The 24,275-nt window shown below is 45.8% G+C and overlaps 1 protein-coding gene across 1 annotated transcript in view; it reads left to right on the top strand.

Moving 5' to 3' along the window:
- The window catches only part of LOC124259785 (KICSTOR complex protein SZT2-like), a 140,359-nt gene that overhangs the window by 90,867 nt on the left and 25,217 nt on the right, over positions 1 to 24,275 (top strand). Inside the window, 15 exon segments of the mRNA XM_046693992.1 lie at positions 345 to 654; positions 686 to 1,051; positions 2,251 to 2,392; positions 3,102 to 3,201; positions 5,233 to 5,353; positions 5,645 to 5,815; positions 6,255 to 6,363; positions 6,894 to 6,949; positions 9,713 to 9,762; positions 10,169 to 10,274; positions 13,638 to 13,762; positions 20,404 to 20,568; positions 22,880 to 22,961; positions 23,367 to 23,537; positions 24,001 to 24,219. Of these exon segments, the coding sequence (XP_046549948.1) occupies positions 345 to 654; positions 686 to 1,051; positions 2,251 to 2,392; positions 3,102 to 3,201; positions 5,233 to 5,353; positions 5,645 to 5,815; positions 6,255 to 6,363; positions 6,894 to 6,949; positions 9,713 to 9,762; positions 10,169 to 10,274; positions 13,638 to 13,762; positions 20,404 to 20,568; positions 22,880 to 22,961; positions 23,367 to 23,537; positions 24,001 to 24,219 (2,293 nt within the window).

Below are 24,275 nucleotides of genomic sequence, written 5' to 3' on the forward strand. Positions count from 1 at the left end.
TTTCCAACTATGAAGTCATTTTTGAAAGTAACACGCTTCCCAGATGATGAAACACTGATTTCGGAAGTCACGTCATGGTTTGATACGCAACCTACTGACGTTTTCAAGCAAGGTCTTTATAGTTGCATAAAGCGATGGGAGAAGTGTGTAACTCTTGGTGGTTGCTATGAAGAGAAGGACTAATAACTGTGCCAAGTTTCGTTCCACTAAGTCCACTGCAAGGGCGTCAGGGGAAATCTTTAATGAACGCCCCTTGTACATAGGTGCATATGGCTACCAAGCATGAAAGATATCCATGTATATTTCTAATCATTATAATTTGAATGGCACATTTTGTTGTTTAGGAGTTTGAGAGGATGCACTTACCAGGTTATCACTGGACGAAGGAGGGAGACTATTACTTTGTCATCATCGACCGAGCACGTGCCATTCAGCTTCGGCAGCATGCCCGCGATCTCAAGTCTGCCCTGGCAGAACTGGAGTCTGGAGACATCCCCCCAGGGTGGAAGGACCCCACCTGCCGACTGTTTCCGGCCATCGAGGAGAGAAGCAACAGTCTTCCCAGCGTCCTGCATCCAGTTGACCAGTTGACCGCCAAGTGTGTTGACTCGCCTGATCCCATCACTCCTGAGATAGAAGATTTCAGGCAGAGAAGCTTTTCAGATGCCTAAGTTCATGGCTAGGCCAGTCGGAAATGACATGGGTTCTGATTCTGTTGATGCCAAGTTGTCGAAACCTGATGAGCCTACTCTCCCAGCAATGGTTCCAACATCTCATATATTGGATGTCCCCAAAATTGACAGAGAGCCTGTGGAGAGTGGAGAAGGATCATTGAAGAAGTCTTCCAGTTTTGCTGGATTTCAGGCAGAAACACAGCATGAAGAGATTCAGCAGACGACAGGGGGTGGTTCAACGGCTCGCCCCACCTTGCCACACGTTCGAGGTCGACACTACTCGGCTCCATCAGGGCAGGGGACTCCACACAGCAGGTCGTCAACTCTGCCGCACACACCCTCACTGTTCTCTTCCAGGGGAAGCTACACTGAAGATGGTAAGGCTCACCATCAGATTTGACCACAGAGGCTTGTATTGCTGAAAATAATACGTCCTTGTTCACTAATATCCATATACATATAAAGAAGGATATGGATATCAGTGAACGAATACAATACAAGCCCCTGTGGATTTGACACAGATGGAATGTAAGGATTCTATTCAAACCTTATATCAGTAGAATGTAACATGCATTAAAGTCTGTCTGTATCCAAATGCTTCACATTGAATGAAATCATACACCTTCAAAATGAACTGTTTCACGTCAGCTGAGTAGAACATCGTGCCTACTGTTGTTCCCCCTCTGTGCCTGTTTGTGCTGTTCCTCCTTCTGTTGTTTCCCCCTCTGTGCCTGTTTGTGCTGTTCCTCCTTCTGTTGTTTCCCCCTCTGTGCCTGTTTGTGCTGTTCCTCCTTCTGTTGTTTCCCCCTTTGTGCCTGTTTGTGCTGTTCCTCCTACTGTTGTTTCCCCCTCTGTGCCTGTTTGTGCTGTTCCTCCTTCTGTTGTTTCCCCCTCTGTGCCTGTTTGTGCTGTTCCTCCTTCCTGTTGTTCCCCCTCTGTGCCTGTTTGTGCTGTTCCTCCTTCTGTTGTTTCCCCTCTGTGCCTGTTTGTGCTGTTCCTCCTTCTGTTGTTTCCCCCCTCTGTGCCTGTTTGTGCTGTTCCTCCCTCCTGTTGTTTCCCCCTCTGTGCCTGTTTGTGCTGTTCCTCCTGTTGTTTCCCCCTCTGTGCCTGTTTGTGCTGTTCCTCCTACTGTTGTTTCCCCCTCTGTGCCTGTTTGTGCTGTTCCTCCTTCTGTTGTTTCCCCCTCTGTGCCTGTTTGTGCTGTTCCTCCTTCTGTTGTTTCCCCCTCTGTGCCTGTTTGTGCTGTTCCTCCTACTGTTGTTTCCCCCTCTGTGCCTGTTTGTGCTGTTCATCTTACTGTTGTTTCCCCTCCATTAAAGATGTCAACTTGCAGATAGTTTTCCAGTGGTTGGTATAATTTTAACACACAGCAGCAGATATTGTTGAGTACAGGATATTCATTGATGTTTTTAGTATTTACATTTATTAGACTTTTCCCAATTTTGAGTTGTTTTGCAATTTTTGTTCTCATTTGGATACAAGCAGATCGAAGGATGGGTGGTGTTTCTTATATCCCTGACCACTTACCAGGTTATCATGTATTATCCAGACTATCTGTAATTATTTGTTCCTGTAGGGTATGATGGGGACTCTAGTGATGGTGACCTTGATGACACAGCCTCCACCAGCGACAGCGTCCCGTCGTATCCCCGTCTGCCCAAGTTCTGGCTCATACTGCAGATCAGCAATGATCACACTGACATATTCTTCCATACCAGGTCAGATGAATGTCTTCTATAAATGACTTTTGGGCGATGTAATGTGTACTTACAACACACCTTTCAGTTTTGTCTCTTATAGGGCATCATATATTCATTGTAAACTTGGAAACTTTTCCATATCTCTGAAGAATTTCATCAACATCACCAAATCGGGCTCAATTCATCTTCATTTGTTATATCATTTTCACCTTCTTTTTTTTTTTTTCGGTTGGCAATGTTACTGCCATTGTATTTTTTGCAGTGTATGGGTGGGTAGATGTTGGTGTGGGAGGGAGGGGAAAGGGCAGGAGATTTTTTAGTCTCTCTCAAATTTATCAAATTCTATCATCAATAAAAAAATAGGAATGGTGTTGAGCATAGTCCGTATTTATTTTCTTCATAACCCAATAAAAAAAAAATAATGGGATACTGGTGTTAGAGTCGGTTCGTAAAAGATGCTCATTGTTAACTGGATTTCTGGTGTTATAGTGTGGATTGAATATTTTTAAAATTTCACTCAAAAGTTTTGTTAACCTTTGTTATGTGTGGATTGTTTTTATATTAGTACCATTTCTTTGTCTTTAATTTCTGGCATTTTTTAAACCATTCGCTGTAAATACAAGGATGTGTGTCTGATTGCCTACATGTTGATTGCCTGGCATGTTTGACAGTTGTGTGTTTTTGCTAAAATGTTTTTATTTATTTAAACTTGTTGTTGTGACATCAGGGAGACAGGACATGAAGAAGGGGAGGAGACTGTACACTACCAGTCCCTCCTGGAGCTGGTCAACAAGTCCATCAACAGGATCTCCAAGAAGGTCAACCAGGTCAGTGGCCTCACATGCAACCCAGTTCAGTATTCAGACATTTATCAGTCTAATCAGTCTAACTTTGTTACACTGCTATACTGAGTCTAACAAAACCTTATAGAAGGTCGCGTCAGCTAACCTTTTGGACTGACCAATTAGAACACAGCTTACCAATCGCGAAGTTAACATTCGCACATACCGTTTGAACCTTTACCTAAAATACTAGAACGATTCCGAATGCTATTTTCCGCATGATTGCTTCCGAATGCTACACGCAATGAGTAAACAGTCGCTGAAAATAGCGTTTTTGTCAATATTCGAGGATGTCATCTTGCGAAAATATAAACCAAATAGTAAGCATGTCATTAGAAACCCATAAGCGTATATACTGCAGGTCAAATATATGTGTTTTATGCAGATTTTCGTTTGTTGATAGATCAATGTCAGCGACCAGGAAAGAGAAAATTAAAAAAACGTTTTGTACATCCCGCCGAACCCTAACAAGTAGTCGTTGTCTGATTGGTTAAATCCGTTCGGCCGTCTCGCATTTCATTGGACGGTCATATGTCGCTCAAAGGTTAGCTGGCGCGACCTTCTACTAGGTTTTGTTAGACTCAGTATAGCAGTGTAACGAATAATACTGAGCCTAAGTTTACTTAGACTCAGACATATATATGATTATCTGAGGTACAGATGTGTTTGAGAGCATATTCTTTATGGGAAAGGGACTTATGTATATTGTACACCTCACCAGGGCCTTTTTCAAAACTTTGACTTAGAAAACTGTTGTCACAAATGAAAAAAACAGACAAGGATTAAGGAATAAAATGTTTGAGTTGTTGTCTTTTTCCTAATTCTTGGAAGTTTAATCTATTCATATTTTGGGCAGTAGGTAAGGGATATAAATAGTGTTGGGAATTGGTTAAAATCTCATAATTGATGATTGGTTCATTACAACCGATCAATCATCGAAAATAATTGGTTAGCATCATTTATGAAATTTGTTAATGCACATAAAAATAAGGTGAAAACAAGTAGTTCTTTTTGGATTTTTTGGCAAAATTTCACATCTTTAAAGGATGACTAGTATGTCAGTAACATAAATTTCTTGAAATCTTTAAGATAAATTCAATCGTGACTTGAAACGAGCTTGTAGTGCTTACGAAATGTAACAGACAAAACCAACCTGGTGAAAAATATTGTTAATGAAAACAAGTGTTCCAGAATTGTTTGTGTTCGATTATGAGAAATTGTGATCGATTGCTTGGTCGTTTAGTCACTACGACCAATCTTCGATTATTTCAATTAATCGGACCACCACTAGATATAAATCAGACAATGTCCCTTGTCAATCTGGTCTAATTGATGACAGAAAGGGTGAGATAGAGGTTATGTGTATCAATGTCCCTGTCTAGTCTGGTCCTTGTGTTGGCAGGATAGGGATGTAACTGTTACACATTACAGTATGCCTATTCAGTCTGGTCCAAGTGTTTGGAGGTCAAGGGACATAACTGTATTGGGTAATAGCATCCTGAGAAGGTTTGGCTATAAAAGGGATTTAACTGGTTCAAGTCACATTAAGTCTGGATGCCTGTTCTGGGTGTTGGCAGGACATGGGTTGCGTAATAGTAACATGTAACATATTGAGAGTAAGTCTCGTCAAAGGGAGGTAACTGTAATGAGTATCTGTGTATGCAGCACATTACAGCAAAGGGAGGTAACTTATTTTCAACTGTCCATCGGGATGGCTAGCTGTTAAATTAGACCGTCCGTCAGAAATCTATCCCGTCTCGGGGGGTCGGACGGGCCTTATTTCATACACTGGTAACTGTAATGAATATCTGTGTCTGCAGCAACATTACAGCAAAGGGAGGTAACTGTAATGAATATCTGTGTCTGCAGCAACATTACAGCAAAGGGAGGTAACTGTAATGAATATCTGTGTCTGCAGCAACATTACAGCAAAGGGAGGTAGCTGTAATGAATATCTGTGTCTGCAGCAACATTACAGCAAAGGGAAGTAACTGTAATGAATATCTGTGTCTGCAGCAACTGCTCCTGGAGGACCTGAATGACACCCACATGTGTAACAACCTGCTGGTCCCTGAAGCAGACGAAGACATCTCCTGGGCAGACAAGAGGACTCTATCAGGACGTTCAGCTCCAGACAGTGAGTACAGGTGTAGGAGTATGTCACCCAATGTTCAGCTCCCGAGAATGACAAATGTTGTTCATCATGCTGTGTACATGTATTGATAATGGAGTCAGAGCTTTCTATTTAATTTTGGTGGCATGGTTTCTGGGCTTGCAGTCTGAGTTATGACCCTTCGCCTTGCTGTGATCCCGTGATAGTGGCTTCATGTTAGCCGATTTTGATGAATTATTACCCATAGTATGATAGTACCATGCCATACTGTCAGACAACCTGATCTACCTTTCTCTGTTGCCTGTTTCTGTCCAGGTTCTGAGGTGGAGGAGGAGGAAGAAGGGGAAGATGGCAAGGGGAATAACTACCTGTTTGCTTCCCTCAAACTGAGGCCTGGCTTCTTCGCCTGCGACTGTGTGTGGACCAAGAACTTTGTGCTACACCCCAGACTGAAGACTGCCACAGGCAGAGGCAACGTCTCAAGAGGTATGCGCTCCATTTCTAGTCAGTATTTCAAGAGGTGTGCTTTGTCTAGTCAGTCAGTGTTTCAAGAGGTACGCTCTCCGTCTCTAGTCAGTCAGTGTCTCAACAGGTGCACTTTCTCTAGTCAGTGTCTCTAAAGGTAACAGTACAAATATTTAAAATATATGTTGCAGGACATTTTTGGCAGAGGACAAAGTAGAACTAGCAACATGTTTAGCTCCATTTACTCTGAGAATAAAGGGCATCAGGGCTTGATGATACTCAAGTCAGCCCGGTCAAACTTTGTAATGCACAATCCTCGTGAATGGGCTCTTACAACAGGCATGACTTACAGGGAACCTATTCTGCCTCTGAAGTCCTTTTATGGTTGCATCTAAGATGTACAATCCCCCTGAATGATTCCTTTTGGCAATAATATCATGATCAATAATTCATTTTCAAGGATTCCTGGCTCTTCGCAGTGTGCTGAATAAGTTTTCTGTGAACAACCGACGGAATATGTTTGTGATCAGAGAGACAGAGTCAGCTTCACGCAGCGTGTTCTACCTCCGGTAAGAAGTAGTCCCTGTCATGTGACCTTCCATATCAGATGAAACTGGTAGTGATCAGTCCAGCATTCTAAACGATGATCTTGTGGAGAGCATATGCATGTACAGCAGAAGAACATTACCCTATATATAACAAAGAAAATATGCTCTATTCACAAAGCGTTAATGTAAACATTTGTTAGTTTAGAGAGTGTCTGTTGTAAGTTGTAGCTGAACTGTCCAGATTATGAAGGCTCTTCTGTATGCTGCAGCAGTTACTTCAGATCACTTTCAACACAAAACTAGTAGGATGTTAAATTTTCCATTAAATTTTTACCATGCAGCTAAATACCGAAGTAAACAACCCTAAGTAAACAAATTATTGTATTCAGTATTCTCCAGAATATCTAATCACAGGCCCCTACCCCAGAATATCTAATGGTTGGTCCCTTATCATGTATAATGTGTTTTAATTACTCATGTAGTGGTAGTGATGGTGATGTATGGAATGATTGCTGTTTCTAAGTTTAGCTCTATGTTTATGTGCACTACAGATTGAAGGAAACAAGAGCCCCTGTAAACAGTGAGGATGTGTCTTCGCCTCTTGAGGGTAGGTTAGGGGACATAATTCACTGGCAAATTGTCTTTATATTTCAATGTTTGCAAATATGAATCTTTGTGCGTGATGATTGGCTAGTTGAAACAGCATTACATCATATTGCTTCATTGTTGAGAACAATACAAAATTATGTCATCCATTGTTTGTTATGTCATAAGCTGATGACGTCACATCACAATAACAAAAGGTTCACTTCAGTGAAGTTTCTCTGTAAGCTGGTTCCCGGGTCCCTTTGCGCGCGTTAACGTTCACCAAAGATAGGAGCTGGTATAGGCTGCCATTTAAAACGCTCTGCTTGTTTATTTGACGTCACATCTGGATTGGTCAAGCTGGACTCCGTCTGTATATTGAAGTAGGGATGCAAGATCTGGGAACCAGTTAATCCCCTGTATGCCCAATTTATTTTTCCAGCACACATTTTCATGAGGTTTGAAAAGTGAATGTTGTGCGAGAATGGCGTTCGCGTGGTCCTGGATCTACCTACAACTATATGAAATTACACAGAAATGTAGAATATTAAATTTCTAATCCGATGGCATAGTTTCAAGTGCAAATACTTCAAGGTTTGAAAGATAGAACTGCTAAATTTTGTACGAATTTTTGTTATGCGTTAAGAAACAGTAAATGTCTCCGCTTTTTATTGTGCACAGATAAAAGCACTGTGCGACAAATTTTTACATATGGCATGTTTATGGAAAGCGTGAGGAACAAAATACTGCCTGATATCTGACCGACATAAATATATATGAAGCGAGTTTGTGTGCTTATGTATAACATTATACGCTCAATCTTAAAAATGACTCGCAATAAATGTCGGAAATGGATTTTCCTGTGTGACGTCAAACCACGATAGAGAGGTCATACACATATAAAGATAAGGGGGCATAACTTCGCTGTACTTAACACTAGGTCATTGTAACTCAGATCATGTGGAGATACGTTGAAGTGGATATGGATGCTGTCGACGGTGAACTTTGTCAGACGCTTAGACTGCTCAGCCACCGTGGCTTCCACAAAAATGGAGATTAGTCTAGACTACCAGTTGTCCGAATTCCATTTTTGTGGAAGCCAAGGTGGCTGAGTGGTCTAGGCGTCTGACTTTGTGTGCTGGCGATTAGGTGCCTGACTCTGAGGTTGTAGGTTCGAATCCCGGATGGGTCTCAACAACAAACCCAAACCCCCCCCCCAAAAAAAAGTACTAGAATCTGTACTTTACAAAGAAAGTGTAATCCCAAATATAGCATACCGGTATGTTACATTTGACCACTTTCTAAATGGCATTGTGTATTTCATAGCTTTTGGACGTGGGAGCCGTGCCAATTAACACTTATCAGAGGGGTACACAAAGTCCGCAGTCCAGACTACCAGTTCTCCGACTTCCATTTTTTTGGAAGCCGCTGGTGGCTGAGCTGTCTAGGCGTCTGACTTTGTGTGCTGGTGATTAGGTGCCTGACTCTGAGGGTGTGGGTTCGAATCCCGGATGGGACTCAACCCATAAAAAGTACTAGAATCTGTACTTTACAAAGAAAGTGTAATCCCAAATATAACATATGTTACATTTGACCACTTTCTAAATGGCATTGTGTATTTCACTTGTGTAAAGGTTTAAAATATGGTGTACTACACTAAATGTGTCAATATCTTTTGTAAATATTATTCAAACAAACAAAAACTTTCAAAGACTAAACAACGCATACCCGATATCCACGTATGATATGATATTGAACAAGGCTAGATGTAGAAAATGAATTTAGTTTCATAAAAAAAAACATATCTGAACAACATGCAAAATATACATTATGACACTGAAAATGTAATCGTCAGGATAGGTGATTGTATTTACTTTTATTCAACTGACCTTCACTTCAAAGAAATTGCTAAATATGTACAACAATGTTGACGTATGACATCACTATACCAATGACCGAGGAAAGACGTACGCAGTTTGAAATATTTGCAATACGAGATTTAATTTGTATGCATGGCTCGACCGATGTCCATATGTATAAATAACCTACATATATATCTCGTTCATACATCAGAGATGTTTTATTCGCTCACAGTTTTCTCACAAGCTTATAATAAAAATCTTTGTCGCATAGGGAAATTAGGGTGTGCATTTAAAAATCCACGATCTGTTCACGCAAATAAAACGACTATTTACGTTTACTGTTATTGCTCGTGAATATTAACATCAAAGACATGAAATAACAGAGAGTAAGAATTGAAAAAGAGGTTTCCAAGAAATAAGAACAATTTAATTTTTCAAAGCCAGCACCTGCATGACAGCGATTTTTCAAAACTTTACAAAATGTGTTTTGGACGTCTTCCGAAGAGGGACAGCGCGGCCGGCTAAAAATAGCAACCAATGGAAAATTACATAACATTGTCAATGTCGTTTTTTTCGTAGGCATTCACAGCCATCGTCTCTTTGGCCTGTACTGGCTCATATATTGCGATATGCGAGACATGGCCCAGCTTAGTTTCTCTGTAGCATTGTCATTCTTCTGTAGTTTTTCATTTTCTTTTTTTAAAATGATGAGTAATATAAAGAAGAAGACTTGAAAAGTCTGAATTATGCATCTCTTTCCCTTGTGAGCAGTCTATTTACTTGGACTTGAACCAGTCATTTACATGAGAAACATAGTCTGTAATTCCTCATAGTTCTGTTCCCAAAATGATCACAAGTGTCATGTCAAACAAATATGACATTACTTGTAAGTAACGACATTTTCTTAACTGTTCTGCCTCCAGAGAGCTTCAGTAGAGGGATGATAGCCAGCCTCAAGAAGGAGAGTGACTATGTAAGTGCTTCTCTTTCTCTCAATCACATTTTCCACCAAAACTTCATCAATCTGCTGTTTTTAGTAGATACCGGAAGGGTTTTCGATGATTAAAGTTGCTGTTGAGAGTTATGCCCCTTAGTTTCACCAGCATCCACTAGCCATGGGACTGAAGCCAGGATTCACCAGTAATCATAATCCTACTTTGTCAGCACCATACTCAAGTATTTCAAGAAAGTGGCAATCAATAATGAGTTTTGCACTTTCAATGAAAATATTTAGAGCAATCAAAATTACAAATGTGCAGATGTTTTTGTCATTTCAGTCAACAGCTTGTCATCCTGCCACATGAATCCTTTGTTGCATTGAAGACTGCTGAAAAAATGAACACTGAACATGTTCCTATGTCTCCATCCTTTTGTTGCAGGACATGAGTGAGGCGGACACTGTGTCCATTGTGTCGGGAGTCAGCCGGATGTCTTCCAGGGAGGAGGATCTTGTACAGATCCAGGTGTATGGCATTGAGGAGATAGGTACTAGCATACACAGGTGTATGGCAGTGAGGAGATAGGTACTAGCATACACAGGTGTACGACACCGAGGAGATAGGTACTAGCAACACAGCTGTACTGCATTTGGGAACCGAGGAGATAGGGACTAACATACACAGCTGTACCTGACCACCTGATCTGATCAGCATTGAGGAGATAGGTACTAGCATACACAGGTGTATGGCATTGAGGAGATAGGTACTAGCATACACAGGTGTACAACATTGAGGAGATAGGTACTAACATACACAGGTGTACGACATTGAGGAGATAGGTACTAGCATACACAGGTGTACGACATTGAGGAGATAGGTACTAACATACACAGCTGTACTACATTGAGGAGATAGGTACTAACATACACAGGTGTATGGCATTGAGGAGATAGGTACTAGCATACACAGGTGTACAACATTGAGGAGATAGGTACTAACATACACAGGTGTACGGCATTGAGGAGATAGGTACTAGCATACACAGGTGTACAGCATTGAGGAGATAGGTACTAACATACACAGGTGTACACAGGGCATTGGGAGAGATAGGTGGTATTATATACACAGGTGTACAACATTGGGGAGATAGGTACTAACATACACAGGTGTACGGCATTGGGGAGATAGGTACTAGTATACACAGGTGTACAGCATTGAGGAGATAGGTACTAACATACACAGGTGTACAACATTGGGGAGATAGGTACTAGTATACACAGGTGTACAGCATTGGGGAGATAGGTACTAACATACACAGGTGTACAGCATTGAGGAGATAGGTACTAACATACACAGGTGTACAGCATTGAGGAGATAGGTACTAACATACACAGGTGTATGGCATTGAGGAGATAGGTACTAACATACACAGGTGTACGGCATTGGGGAGATAGGTACTAACATACACAGGTGTACGGCATTGGGGAGATAGGTACTAACATACACAGGTGTACGGCATTGGGGAGATAGGTACTAGCATACACAGGTGTACAGCATTGAGGAGATAGGTACTAACATACACAGGTGTACAACATTGGGAGATAGGTACTAGTATACACAGGTGTACAACATTGGGGAGATAGGTACTAACATACACAGGTGTACAACAACATTGAGGAGATAGGTACTAACACACACAGGTGGCACAGAGACACACACAACACTAGGGAGACACACACACACACACAGGTGTACATTGGGAGATACACACACACACACACACACAGCATTGAGAGATAGGCACACACATACACAGGCACCACACACACATTGACTGAGATAGACACACACACACACACACACACATTGAGGAGATAGGCACACATACACACACACACACAGACACAACACACACACACATACACACACATACACAGGTGTACAACATTGGGGAGATACACACACACAGGTGCACAACATTGAGGAGATACACACTACACACACACAGTACAGCATTGAGGACATAGGTACACACACACACAGGTGTACAGCATTGAGAGAGATACACACTACACATACACACACACGGCACACAGGAGACACACACACACACACACACACAGGCAGTGACACACACAGGTACAGACACACAGGTACAGCACTGAGACACACACACACACAGGCACAGCATTGAGGAGAGACAGTATACACAGGTGTACACACATTGAGGAGATAGTACACACATACACAGGTGGCACATTGAGACACACACACATACACACACACACACACAGATAGGTACTGAGATACACACACACAGTGAGACAGGAGATAGGTACTACATACACAGGTGCACAGCATTGAGGAGATAGGTACACATACACAGGTGTAATGGCATTGAGGAGATAGTACTACACATACACACATACGGCATTGAGGAGATAGGTACTAACATACACAGGTGGTGTACGGCATTGAGGAGATAGGTACTAACACACAGGTATAACATTGGGGAGATAGGTACTAACATACACAGGTGTACATGGCATTGAGGAGATAGGTACTAACATACACAGGTGTAAGGCATTGGGGAGATAGGTACTAACATACACAGGTGTAGGTGCGGCATTGGGAGATAGGTACTAACATACACAGGTACTAATGCGGCATTGGGGAGAGAGGACTAACATACAGGTGGACATTGGGGACACAGGTGTAACACACATAAATGGCATTGAGGAGATAGGTACTAACATACAGGTGTAATGGCAGAGATGAGGAGATAGGTACTAACACACAGGTTAATGCTGGCATTGAGGAGATAGGTACTAACATACACAGGTGTCTGGCATTGAGGGAGATAGGTACTAACATACACAGGTACACTGGGCATTGAGGGAGAGATAGGTACTAACATACACAGGTGTAATGGCATTGAGGAGATAGGTACTAGTATACACAGGTGTATGGCATTGAGGAGATAGGGTACTAACATACACAGGTGTGCGGCATTGGGGAGATAGGTACTAACATACACAGGTGTACACACATTGGGGAGATAGGTACTAACATACACACAGGTGTAGGCACGGCATTGGGGAGATAGGTACTAACATACACAGGTGTCTGGCATTGGGGAGATAGGTACTAACATACACAGGTGTAACAGGTGGCATTGGGGAGATAGGTACTAACATACACAGGTGTATGACATTGGGAGATAGGTACTAACATACACAGGTGTATGCGGCATTGGGGAGATAGGTACTAACATACACAGGTGTATGGCATTGAGGAGATAGGTACTAACATACACAGGTGTAACGGCATTGGGGAGATAGGTACTAACATACACAGGTGTATGGCATTGGGAGATAGGTACTAACATACACAGGGACATACAGGTACTAACATACACAGGTGTCTGCGGCATTGGGAGATAGGTACTAACATACACAGGTGTATGGCATTGGGGAGATAGGTACTAACATACACAGGTGTATGGCATTGGGGAGATAGGTACTAACATACACACACAGGTGAGATAACTAACATACACATTGGGGAGATAGGTACTAACATACACAGGTGTACGGAACATTGGGGAGATAGGTACTAACATACACAGGTGTACGGCATTGGGGAGATAGGTACTAACATACACAGGTGTACAACATTGGGGAGATAGGTACTAACATACACAGGTGTACGGCATTGGGGAGATAGGTACTAACATACACAGGTGTATGGCATTGGAGAGATAGGTACTAACATACACAGGTGTACAACATTGGGGAGATAGGTACTAACATACACAGGTGTACAACATTGGGGAGATCTAGGATACCAAGAAGCATGGTAATGAGGTGATAGCTACTATAAGATGTGTGGTATGTGTCTGTGTGTGCAGGTTCTGAGATTCGGGAGGAGCTGATGCGACTGCTGCAGAAGAAGCTGGATGAAGCTGTGCTTGAAGTAATATCAGTGATGCTTAACAGAAACCCCAAGTGTAAACTCAAGCCTGAGGATGTCCATGTATGTTAACAACTTCTGTTCTCTATCTCCATCTATCTGGTTGAAGTATTGTTGCATGATATTAATTGTCTGGTGACTGATGTGTTAACACACCGGCAATTCTTTTTCAGAGAGATCGTCCTTGGGGTACATATTATGCATTTTCCGGCTGAAAAATGTCCTGTGACAGTTGTATCAATGTTTTTTGAATAAAAAGATTGTACAATAAATAAACTCTTTTATTTATTATACGGACCCTACCTCACGGAGTTACCTCCCTTAGCGCATGCGCACCAACTGGGTAGGCTCCTAGACCCGTATCATCATTCCTTCTGCTGTCACGGCCGTGAACAGACGTGTTTGATAACCCATTCATGAGCCGTACGGCGCTGTTAAAAGATATGTCTGAGACACCACCTGTATGTATGGTCTTTATTTGTCTAAAACAAGAACAGTAAAGCTTTACAGTTGGTTGTTTCATAATTGTGACTTTGTATTAATACTAATCACATAAACTTTCCGTGGTTACGCGACGTGTTGCTCTGCCATGGCGGGAAGTTTAGCGTGCCATGTGGTCGTCGTAATATGGCGTATTAAAACCAACTATTACTTTCGTGGTAACCTTCACGTAGTTTTTCAATGTTTTCTACGTGTTTATATGCTGCTGGTCAGCCGTTCACTAACACGTTTTGCGTGTTTGTTTCAGGCCTTTCATGCTGTTCGGTCTGTGAGGGAGTATCCCCGGCCGACAGTCATACGAAGGCGCGTGGCCTGTCTGGAGAAGACAGGCCATGAGGCTGACTCCTGTCCTATTTGTCTGGCCTTTTCCCCGGGCCCAGAAGAGGCGGGCTGCCGACACCTTGTTCTATCGCGAAATGCGTGGAGGCGGAGGGGACCTGGCGCAGGTTCCCCGTCTAAGTCCAACGCGTGTGTCAAAAGGGAAAAATCCCGTGGCCCTTCCCCCTCTCCTGCCACTTCGAGTGGTTTTGACATGTCACTGATGGAGTCTATGTTTCAGCAGCAGATGGACTCGATGAAGTCCTTCGTTCGTGAGTCGGTTGGAGGTCTCCGGCAGGAGTTCCTCACCCACTCCGGACGGGGGGCGGAGAGTCCGGGGGTGGGATCGCCGGGCTCGGCTCGATCCCTCGGCCTTGAGGCGTCTGTAGATCCGTTGCCTCTGGCGGATCCGGGGCCTTCGGCTGCTCGAGAGGGAGGGGCTCCCAGTCCCCCTCTCGGAGCTCGAGCGAGGGCCGTTGAGTATTCCTGGTATTCCGGTCCTTGCGCACACCCGCCCCATGAGAGCGGAGGCACCAGTTCTGCCTGGCCTGCCTCCAGCGTCTCGGGACCGGGGTCCACGCCACGCCGGCTGGCGCTGACGTGGAGCAGTCTGTCTGTTCTTCCCTTCCTGTGGTTCCTAGCGTTAGGCAGTCCACCGGGTCGGGTTAGGGTCCCTTCACGGAGGAGACCCAGCCTCTGACTCGGGCTCCGGCGGCAGGCAATGGAGCTTGGGGAGGTCGAGGAGCATGACGGCGGCTTCCGTTTTGCTTCGCCTTGGCGGGAGGTCCGGCAGAGAATTGCCGAGGGCCTACCCCAGGCTCGCGGTGCCTGCTGGTAGCGTGGACTCGACTGAGTTCCGCTTGCCTGGCGAGGCGTTTGCCCCTAGGCAACCCTCACAGACGCAGCTCCGCATTCTGCCATCGTTGGTCTCCGGACGGGTCGTCGATCCCCTCTTGTCTGGTGCCCGAGTAAGGTTTGACTTACCTGAACTCGCTTGGCGCTACCAGCTTGGGGAGGATTCCCTGTTCGTTGTACCGCATTGTTGACGAATGTGTTTTCACTTCCACGCCCTGGGGAGGCTCGGCTTCCTCGAGCAGCTCCGGCTGCTCGGCAAAGGCGCCTAACTCCACCTTTGCCCTCGCTGGCGCTCCCCTGCGGCACGCGCATCGGACCTACGAGGAGGTCTACCGGACGCGATGCAGCAGGTGCGGTGGTGGTCCATGAGGCCTACCTCACCTCGGTTCAGAGGTCGGCCCTGGAGGCGGAGGGGCATGCTGGCGGCGATGTCGCCGCATGTCGTGCTGCTCCGCCAGCTTCCCGGAAGTGCAGGCTCACCCGCGGCGTGACTCTTTGCGGTCTGCTGCGTCCGACGGTGATGTGCGCAGTCATGGGGATGCGCCGGCTGTGGCTGTCGACGCCTAGGTACTTTCGGCAGCAACACAGCAGACCTTGCTGGCCCTCCCTTTCCGTCTGGGAGCGACCCTCTTTCCAGGGGCCCAGCAGGTCATACGGGAGGCTGCCGCTGCAGCTACCTCCTTCAAGGACTCTAAGGCCTTGTTGGAGCACCCGCGGGTGTCTCGCCCCCGCGCTCCCGTGCCACCTTCCTCCGCCGGGGTGCAGCCTACACCCGAGTCTGCCGGCTGGCTTCGGCCGCTTGGTAGGGGTAGGCGGAGGAACAGGTCCGCCAAGGGTAGGGGCAAGGAGCAGTCCTCGACTAGCTCCCAGCCTTTTCGCGGGCGCGGGAGGTCGGCCCCGACCTCCCGTTAACCCATCAGGCTGCCGCTCAAGCCGTGTGTCACGCCCAGTCAGCTCCGCTACTCGGGTCTACACACGCGCTCCTACCCCATATCCCAGTGGGAGGCCGCCTCTCTCTATTCCTGCCGGAATGGGAGAAGGCTACCAACAACGCTTGGGTGCTGGCCACGGTCAGCATAGGCCATCTCCCACTGTGGAAGCGAGGTCCGCCCGACTTCACCGGCATACGTCGCACTCCGGTGCCGTCATGTCAAGCCAGGGCGGACATATTGCGCGACGAAGTTCAGGCTCTGCTGGACAAGTCCGCAATCGGCGCATTCCACCGAGAGGAACAGGCGGGATTTTATTCCACGTGCTTTCCTCGCCCGAAGAAAGACGGCGGGTTCGTCCGATTCTCAACCTCAAGGGGTTGAATCGCATGCTCGAAGTACCATCCTTTAAGATGGAGACACTGCGCTTCGGTGATCTCATCTGTTCAGCCCGGCGATTGGCTCCACGTCAATCGACCTAAAGGATCGCGATATCTGCATGTACCCATACATCCCTCGTTCAAGCAGTACCTTCGGTTCTCTTTACGGACGGGATGTATTACCAATTCAGGGTGCTCCCCTTCGGCATATCGACTGCCCCAAGGGTGTTCACCAAGCTCATGTTAGTCCCAGCTACCCTAGCTCGCTTCGCAAGGAAGGCGTTGTTACCCTTACCTAGGCGACTGGTTGCTCGGAGCACTAACACAGCCAGCGAAGTCAAGATGCTACTCACACAGTGATAGACATTCTAACTTCGACTGGGGTGGATCATCAACCTCAAGAAATCCGACCTGGTACCCACCCAGGACTTGGTTTTTCTTGGGCCGATTCCAAACGAACAAGGATCTCGTTTCCTTTGTCGCCCGACCGGGTCACCAGAGTTAGGAGATGGTCTCTTCATTCCTCTCCCAGCCCCAGGCACCAGCACGGACTTGGCTCCGTCTACTGGGCCATATGGCGCGACGATCTCTGTAGTGTGGCGGCGGTTGAGGATCGTCCCATACAGCAAGCTTTGGCTCGGCTGTGGACTCACACGGAGGATCTGGGCGCAGTCTCACAGTCCCCCAGTGGTTGACACCTCACCTTCAGTGGTGGACAAATGTCGGGAATCTCACCAGGGGTTCCCCTTGGAAATCGACGCCAGCTCTCACAGTTCAGACAGATGCGTCCCTCACGGGCTGGGGGCGTTCTGGAGCAGTCTGTCGGCTTCCGGACTCTGGTCCGAAGCGAAGCTCACCTTCACATCAGCGTGTTGGAACTGAGAGCTGTCGCGGTTGGTATTCAAGCGCTTCAGAGAGCATGTCGTGGCCAGGTAGTCCGTCTTCAGTTAGACAACCAGGCGGCCATGTCGTTACATCCTGAAGCAGGGAGGCACGGTGTCCCCAGCGCTCCTCCGGGCGTGGGACTTTCTCCTCTGGGCGACCAGTACGATTGTCAGGTACTCCCTGTTTATCTCCGGGGCTGGAGAGCGTGCGCGAGCAGATGCGCCTCTCGCCGGATCCTGGCCCCCGCACGAGTGGATGCTTTCGACAGGCAGATATTCACAGTAATCTCCCAGTTGTGCGGGTCGTTCGAGGTGGATCTGTTTGCGTCCCGGCGGGGCGCATCAGACACCCGATGTTCTGCTCTCGGATACCGGACCCAGGGCGTTGGCTGCCGACGCCTTCCTGCTGGATTGGGACGGGCAAAGTGCTCTGGGCGTTCCCGCCATTACCACTCATTCCCCGTGTCCTTTCACAGCTGTCCACCCAGCCAGCTCGGCTACTTGTGCTACTGGCACCGCTTTGGCCGTCACAGAGCTGGTTTCGGTAATTCTCAGGTTTCTGGCTCAGCCTCCTGTTCTATTACCTTTGGCGACCCGGACATTCTCACTCAGAGCGGGCGCCCACCCAAATCCACGGATTCAGTGGGTGGCTTGGCCTCTGTCAGGTCTAACCTCGAGGCACGCGGAATTCCTGCAGCAGTTGCAGACACAATTCTGGCCGGTGAGGGATTCGACAAACGTTCAGTACGAGGATAGGTGGTCCCGCTATGCGTGGCGCTGGTGTTCAGATAAGGGGATTGCAGATCCCTTTTCTGCGGATTTAGTCCGAGTTTTGGAGTTTTTGCAAGCTCGTTTGGAAGAAGGCCTGGCGGCCGACCATTCGACGCGGCTACTCCACCGCTATTTCCACTTTTCACACCCCTGTCGATGGTGCTCTTCTGGGGCAGCACCCCTCGCATAGCGCTTTCCGCTGGCGCGAACGGATTCGACCTGCTCTCAGGCGAACCAGTCCACCTTGGGATTTGTCGATCGTGCTCGATTGGCTGTCCGGTCCCACTTTCTCACACCTATCGGCTATTTCCATTCAGTTGTTGACCTGGAAAGCTGTTTTTCTGGTGGCGGTAACATCTGGTCGAAGAGTCGGCGATTTACATGCTATGTCGTCCGACCGCTGACTGTGTTTCACACGGATCGTGTCAGTATTTCGGCCTCCCAGATACTTACCGACCGAAGGTCGATCACGCTTTCCATGTGACAGCTCCTATCGAACTTCCTACTCTTACCCAGCCTTCCACATCGGGGACCACTCCTCACGAAGCACTCACCCGTTGGATGTCCGTAAGACGCTCAAAGTCTATCTCAAGCGAACGCAGGGGATCCGCACGGGTACCCAGCTGTTCTGTTGTTACGGTGGCGGGAAGGCTGGTCTGCCAGCGAGCAAGCAGACTTTGTCTCGCTGGCTAGTATCGTCGTATTTGTGCCGCTTATCAGGCTAAGGGCAAGCCTCCCCTGAGGGTTGAAGGCTCACTTTCGGTCAGGGCAGTAGCCGCATCAAAAGCTTTGCATCGGCACTCCCCATTGAAGAGATCTGCTCCGCCGCTATTTGGAGCCGCCAAGCACGTTTATCGCCATTATCAGCTCGTCGCATTCCGTAATCGTGCAAACTTTGGTCGTACTGTTCTCTCCAGTGGACAGTGTCCTGCCACCCTGACCGAGTGAGTCTTGGTTTATTGGTTTGTTTTGACGCTACTGTACAATAAGATTCCATTATTGACATGTCTGCTAATGTGAGCTCACTCAGAGAACCTGTACCCCCTTTCGATTCTCTACGGAGTTACTGTATCGTTAGTGAGTGGTATTTTGTTTCCCCCCCACGGTGCTCTCATGAAAGAAGCCACTTAGTGGGTCGGATTTCGTTGATATTAGCACTACGTGCAATGTCTCATTATGCTAGAGGTCGTCTTTGAGCACAAATCCTCCCTGTCAGTTCCCCTCCCATAATGCCTCTCGGCGAAGCGAAACTGGGTCAGTGACAGGTGAGTGTTATGGCGTCTGTTCAATTTTTCCATGATACGATCGCTATATTTTGAGTGTGCTTGGACAGAATTCCCTCCTCCCTGGCCTCCGGTCTTTGGGAGTCTGTGTTTATGCATAATATGTACCCCAAGGACGATCTCTCTGAAAAAGAATTAACCAAACCTGCAGAGGTTTTCAATTCTTTGAAGAGAGTCGCCCTTGGGTAGGGCCTCCCACCTCCCGCAATTCTGTTCACTGATAAGAATTCAGCAGAAGGAATGATGATACGGGTCTAGGAGCCTACCCAGTTGGTGCGCATGCGCTAAGGGAGGTAACTCCGTGAGGTAGGGTCCGTATAATAAATAAAAGAGTTTATTTATTGTACAATCTTTTTATTCAAAAAACATTGATACAACTGTCACAGGACATTTTTCAGCCGGAAAATGCATAATATGTACCCCAAGGACGACTCTCTTCAAAGAATTGAAAACCTCTGCAGGTTTGGTTAAGTTTCCAGAATAAGAAAGTAAATCACAGCTCCAATCATCTTTTATTTACTCTAAAAAAATAAAACTTCACCTCCTGAGGGAAACAAGATACAATAAGGTAAAGATTGCACCAGTTTCTTCCTTGGTGTGTTGAAATCCTTCTGCAATCTTAAACATTTTTTCTTTTATAGTTTTTTATTCACTTCAGTTGGATACAAGCATCAATTTTCAGAAGCATATTATCTTAAACACTTATTTAATCGTCTTGTTTATCTGACATTGGAAGAGTTAGAAGCATGTTGTCATCTAAGTGCTAACTGTTCCTGTGTGCAGTTCATCCAGCGGCCCGACCAGGAGCCTGTCGAGGTGCTACAGCTGACCATCCCCAGCCATGCCATGATGTACCTCCAGGCCCTCATCTTCTACCTCCGACAGAACCTGCTGCAGTTCCTACACACGCCAAACTATGTGGATGCAGTGCCCGAGTACCACTTCCAGGTAGTCTTCACTTGCTTCATCTTTCCATCTCTACTACCTGTCTGTCATCTGCCCATCTCTACTACCTGTCTGTCATCTGCCCATCTCTACTACCTGTCTGTCATCTGCCCATCCATCTGTCATCTGTCCATGTGTACAATCCATCCGTCATCTGCCCATGTGTACCATCCATTGTCATCTGTCCATGTGTCCCATCCATCTGTCATCTGTCCATGTGTCCCATCCATCTGTCATTTGCCTATGTGTCCCATCCATCTGTCATCTGCCCATGTGTCCCATCCATCTGTCATCTGTCCATGTGTCCCATCCATCTGTCATTTGTCCATGTGTTCCATCCATCTTTAATCTGTCCATGTGTTCCATCCATCTGTCATCTGTCCATGTGTCCCATCCATCTGTCCATCTGCCCCATCCATCTGGCATCTGTCAATGTGTCCCATCCATCTGTCATGTGTCCCATCCATCTGGCATCTGTCCATCTGCCCCATCCATCTGGCATCTGTCAATGTGTCCCATCCATCTGTCATGTGTCCCATCCATCTGGCATCTGTCCATCTGCCCCATCCATCTGCCCATGTCAGAGGTACAGATAAGCTGTGTATCTGAGTAAATTGAGCAAATATTTATGTGAGAACTCAAATTCTATTCAGTCTATTGCGTACAAGTATGCTTTAATTGTGGTAAATACTCAATAAATGTGATCTTACATGCGTACACACAAAAATGTCAAATCTTAGCTTGCGTACCGGTGGATAAATAAAATAACTGAAGAGGTTCTAAATCAGGACATGAACTTGACAACTTGCAGTCTTTCTTATCGTTTCTCATATAACAGATCAAATATAAATAGCAAACATTAACATTTTTTTAAACTTAACTATATTTTCAAATTTAATGGAAAATGGCAAAATACCAAATTAAGTTTGAGTGAGGTGAGTACAATTTATTTGGTATCTCAAAGAAAAATTAGGATACCCAGTTGGAGATGAACAGAAGCGAGTACAATTACTCAATTACCCAAAAGGTTATCTGTAGCTCTGCCATGTGTCCCATCCATCTGTCATCTGTCCATGTGTCCCATCCATCTGTCATCTGTCCATCTGCCCCATCCATCTGTCCATGTGTCCCGTCCATCTGTCATCTGCCCATGTGTAATCTGTCATAATTATAGGCGTAAACATTCCCTCTGGGTTGTGATAGCCTTTTCCTCTGTCACTTGGTGATGTGTTACAGACTCCCTTAGATAAAATAAAAAATTTAATAACAAAGGGAAGTAATCCCTACCTAGATAACACTTGACCTCTCCTGATTACGTCCCTTGATTGCTCTTCTGCCAGTGGTTATCCACACGTGTCATATTTTAACACACAGTGGGGAGGTAATGAAAATGATTTTCCGGGGTGGGTGTACCGTGTACAACCCAGAGGTAAGTTTACTAATAATTACAGACAATACACTTGATTGTTCGTAATTATAGGCGTAAACATTCCCTCTGGGTTGTGATAGCCAGAATCCCACATACGGAAGGCGGGGATGTTCTTAGCTACCACTTCCCAGAGGGAATATTTACACCCCTGAAAGTAATACCTCAATCTCGTATATTGTCTGTGGTATGACGGAGGAAAAGGCTATCACAACCCAGAGGTAAGTTTACTAATAATTACAGACAATGCACTTGATTGTTCGTAAAAGTGTCACATCCTTCGATGTATCCACAATCTGACCTGTCCATATATCCTTATCTTGCCTCACACAAAAATGTTGCTTTCTGATTGGCTGAGTGCTCTCCTATTATTTTCAATGTGCCCCGCTTACAAGTGAGTAACATTTCAATATACCCCGCTGTCAATGGCAACTCATTTGGTACTTCGTGGTAGTAATTCTTTATCTCAAATAACATTGAATCATGTATGATGTACGGAAATTACCGATGTTTTGCGAATGCAAATCGATGGAAGGGAGATAACTCTAAATTTGTTTTTCTTGTCCGCAAAATCTGGCGATGGCTACAAAAAGATTTGTACCTGTGCTTCAAACAATTCAAAATTAACATTAAGGTGTTCGGTAAGATAAATACGTTGTTCACTGGTCCCCCGGGGCCCACGGGTTGATGTACCCTCGATGTTTGTTTATGTTACCCTCGCCCTTCGAGCTCAGGGAACATAAACAAACATCGAGGGTACATCAACCAGTGAACAACTTATAATGTATATATCCATCAACCATCAGTGCGTATAGACAACCTATCACATCATCCATGTGGACACAACAGAGGCTATTTATAAACCCCTGAACTTCTGTCTCTAAACAGGACTGTGTTGAAGGTCAAACAGGGGCTATACCACAAGAAGATGCCTTCCTGTATCTGAGGCCTCAAGCTATTGGAGGAAAAGGTAATCATTTGTGGCCATACATTACCCTTGTTCTTTATTTCTTGTACTGTTCAAACATTGATTAAACTGGTTATGATGAAGATGCTTATATAGGATCCCAGTTATTCTTATTGTAGCACTTATGGTCATAATGGGGGCGGTTGGGTAGCCTAGTGGTTAAAGGGTCCGCTCGTCACGCCGAAGACCCGGGTTCGAATCCCCACATGGGTACAATGTGTGAAGCATCGTATGAAAAATATGAACCCTGATATTTGCACCCTCGTAGGTAATAAATGCTGATAACTGTATATGGCTGACAATGAGGAGTAAGGGTGATGGTGTTAATGATTATGGTGTTGATAATGAAGATGGCGATGATGATGATGATGATGATGATGATGATGATGCTGATGTCCCTGTATGCAGGTATTGCATGTATCAGCCTGTCTCTGGCTGATGGTACAGGGAGCCCGGTGAAGCTGCTGAGTTGCCCCAAGCCGTGCAGCATGTCCTCCACCAAGATACAAGGCCCAGAGGAGTTCCAGCGTCTGGTGGAAACGTTCATTCATCAGCCTAACCCCTCCCCCTCCAGACCAGGTAACGGTGCCGTGTAACATCAGCAGTCCATACAAATAGTTTCCTGCAGGTTTAGGGCAGTGGGGTAGGCCAGTGGTTAAAGATTTTGCTTGTCATGCCAAAGGCCCAGGTTCGATTTCCCACATTGGTACAATAATATGTGAAGCCCATTTTGGGTGTCCCCTGAGGTGATATTGCGGGAACATTGCTAAAAGCAGAGTCAAACCCAACTCACTCACTCACGTCTGCAGATTCAGTCATTTATGTCAGTACTGGTAGTAGTCAAAAACTATTTTGTTAAACATACTTTCTGTCTTGAAGTAAAAGCTTGGTCTCTGCATATTCCTTCTTTATTCATCATTTTTTAGTTTTCAGGATAACGGTCTTGTCAACTTTGACACAGTCGCATCTGACTGTATAACTCTGTATATTCAGTGGGTGTCTGGAATCTGCAAACTCTGATCATCTGACTTTGTACCTCCAGGCCCCACAGCGCTGATCCAGTTCAAGGTCTGGGAGAACGGCAGCTCCGACATGAAGGCCCTGCGGGAACGCCTGATGAATGCAGTGCGGTATTCCCTGTGTGACGTTGTGATGGAGTACACGCTGCTGACTGCGCCCATCTGCCACATCCCTCGACATCTTCAGGAGGGCTTCCCCCTTCCCATGTGTTCTGTGCCCAACTCACCTACGAGCCCCAAGGGTAGGACACTCATTTGCTCTCTCTTGTCCTACAGTCAACAGTTTGCTTATCACAGC

The sequence above is a fragment of the Haliotis rubra genome, unplaced genomic scaffold, assembly GCF_003918875.1.
Source record: "Haliotis rubra isolate DU_JTF1 unplaced genomic scaffold, ASM391887v1 Scf737, whole genome shotgun sequence".
Classification (NCBI taxonomy): domain Eukaryota; kingdom Metazoa; phylum Mollusca; class Gastropoda; order Lepetellida; family Haliotidae; genus Haliotis; species Haliotis rubra.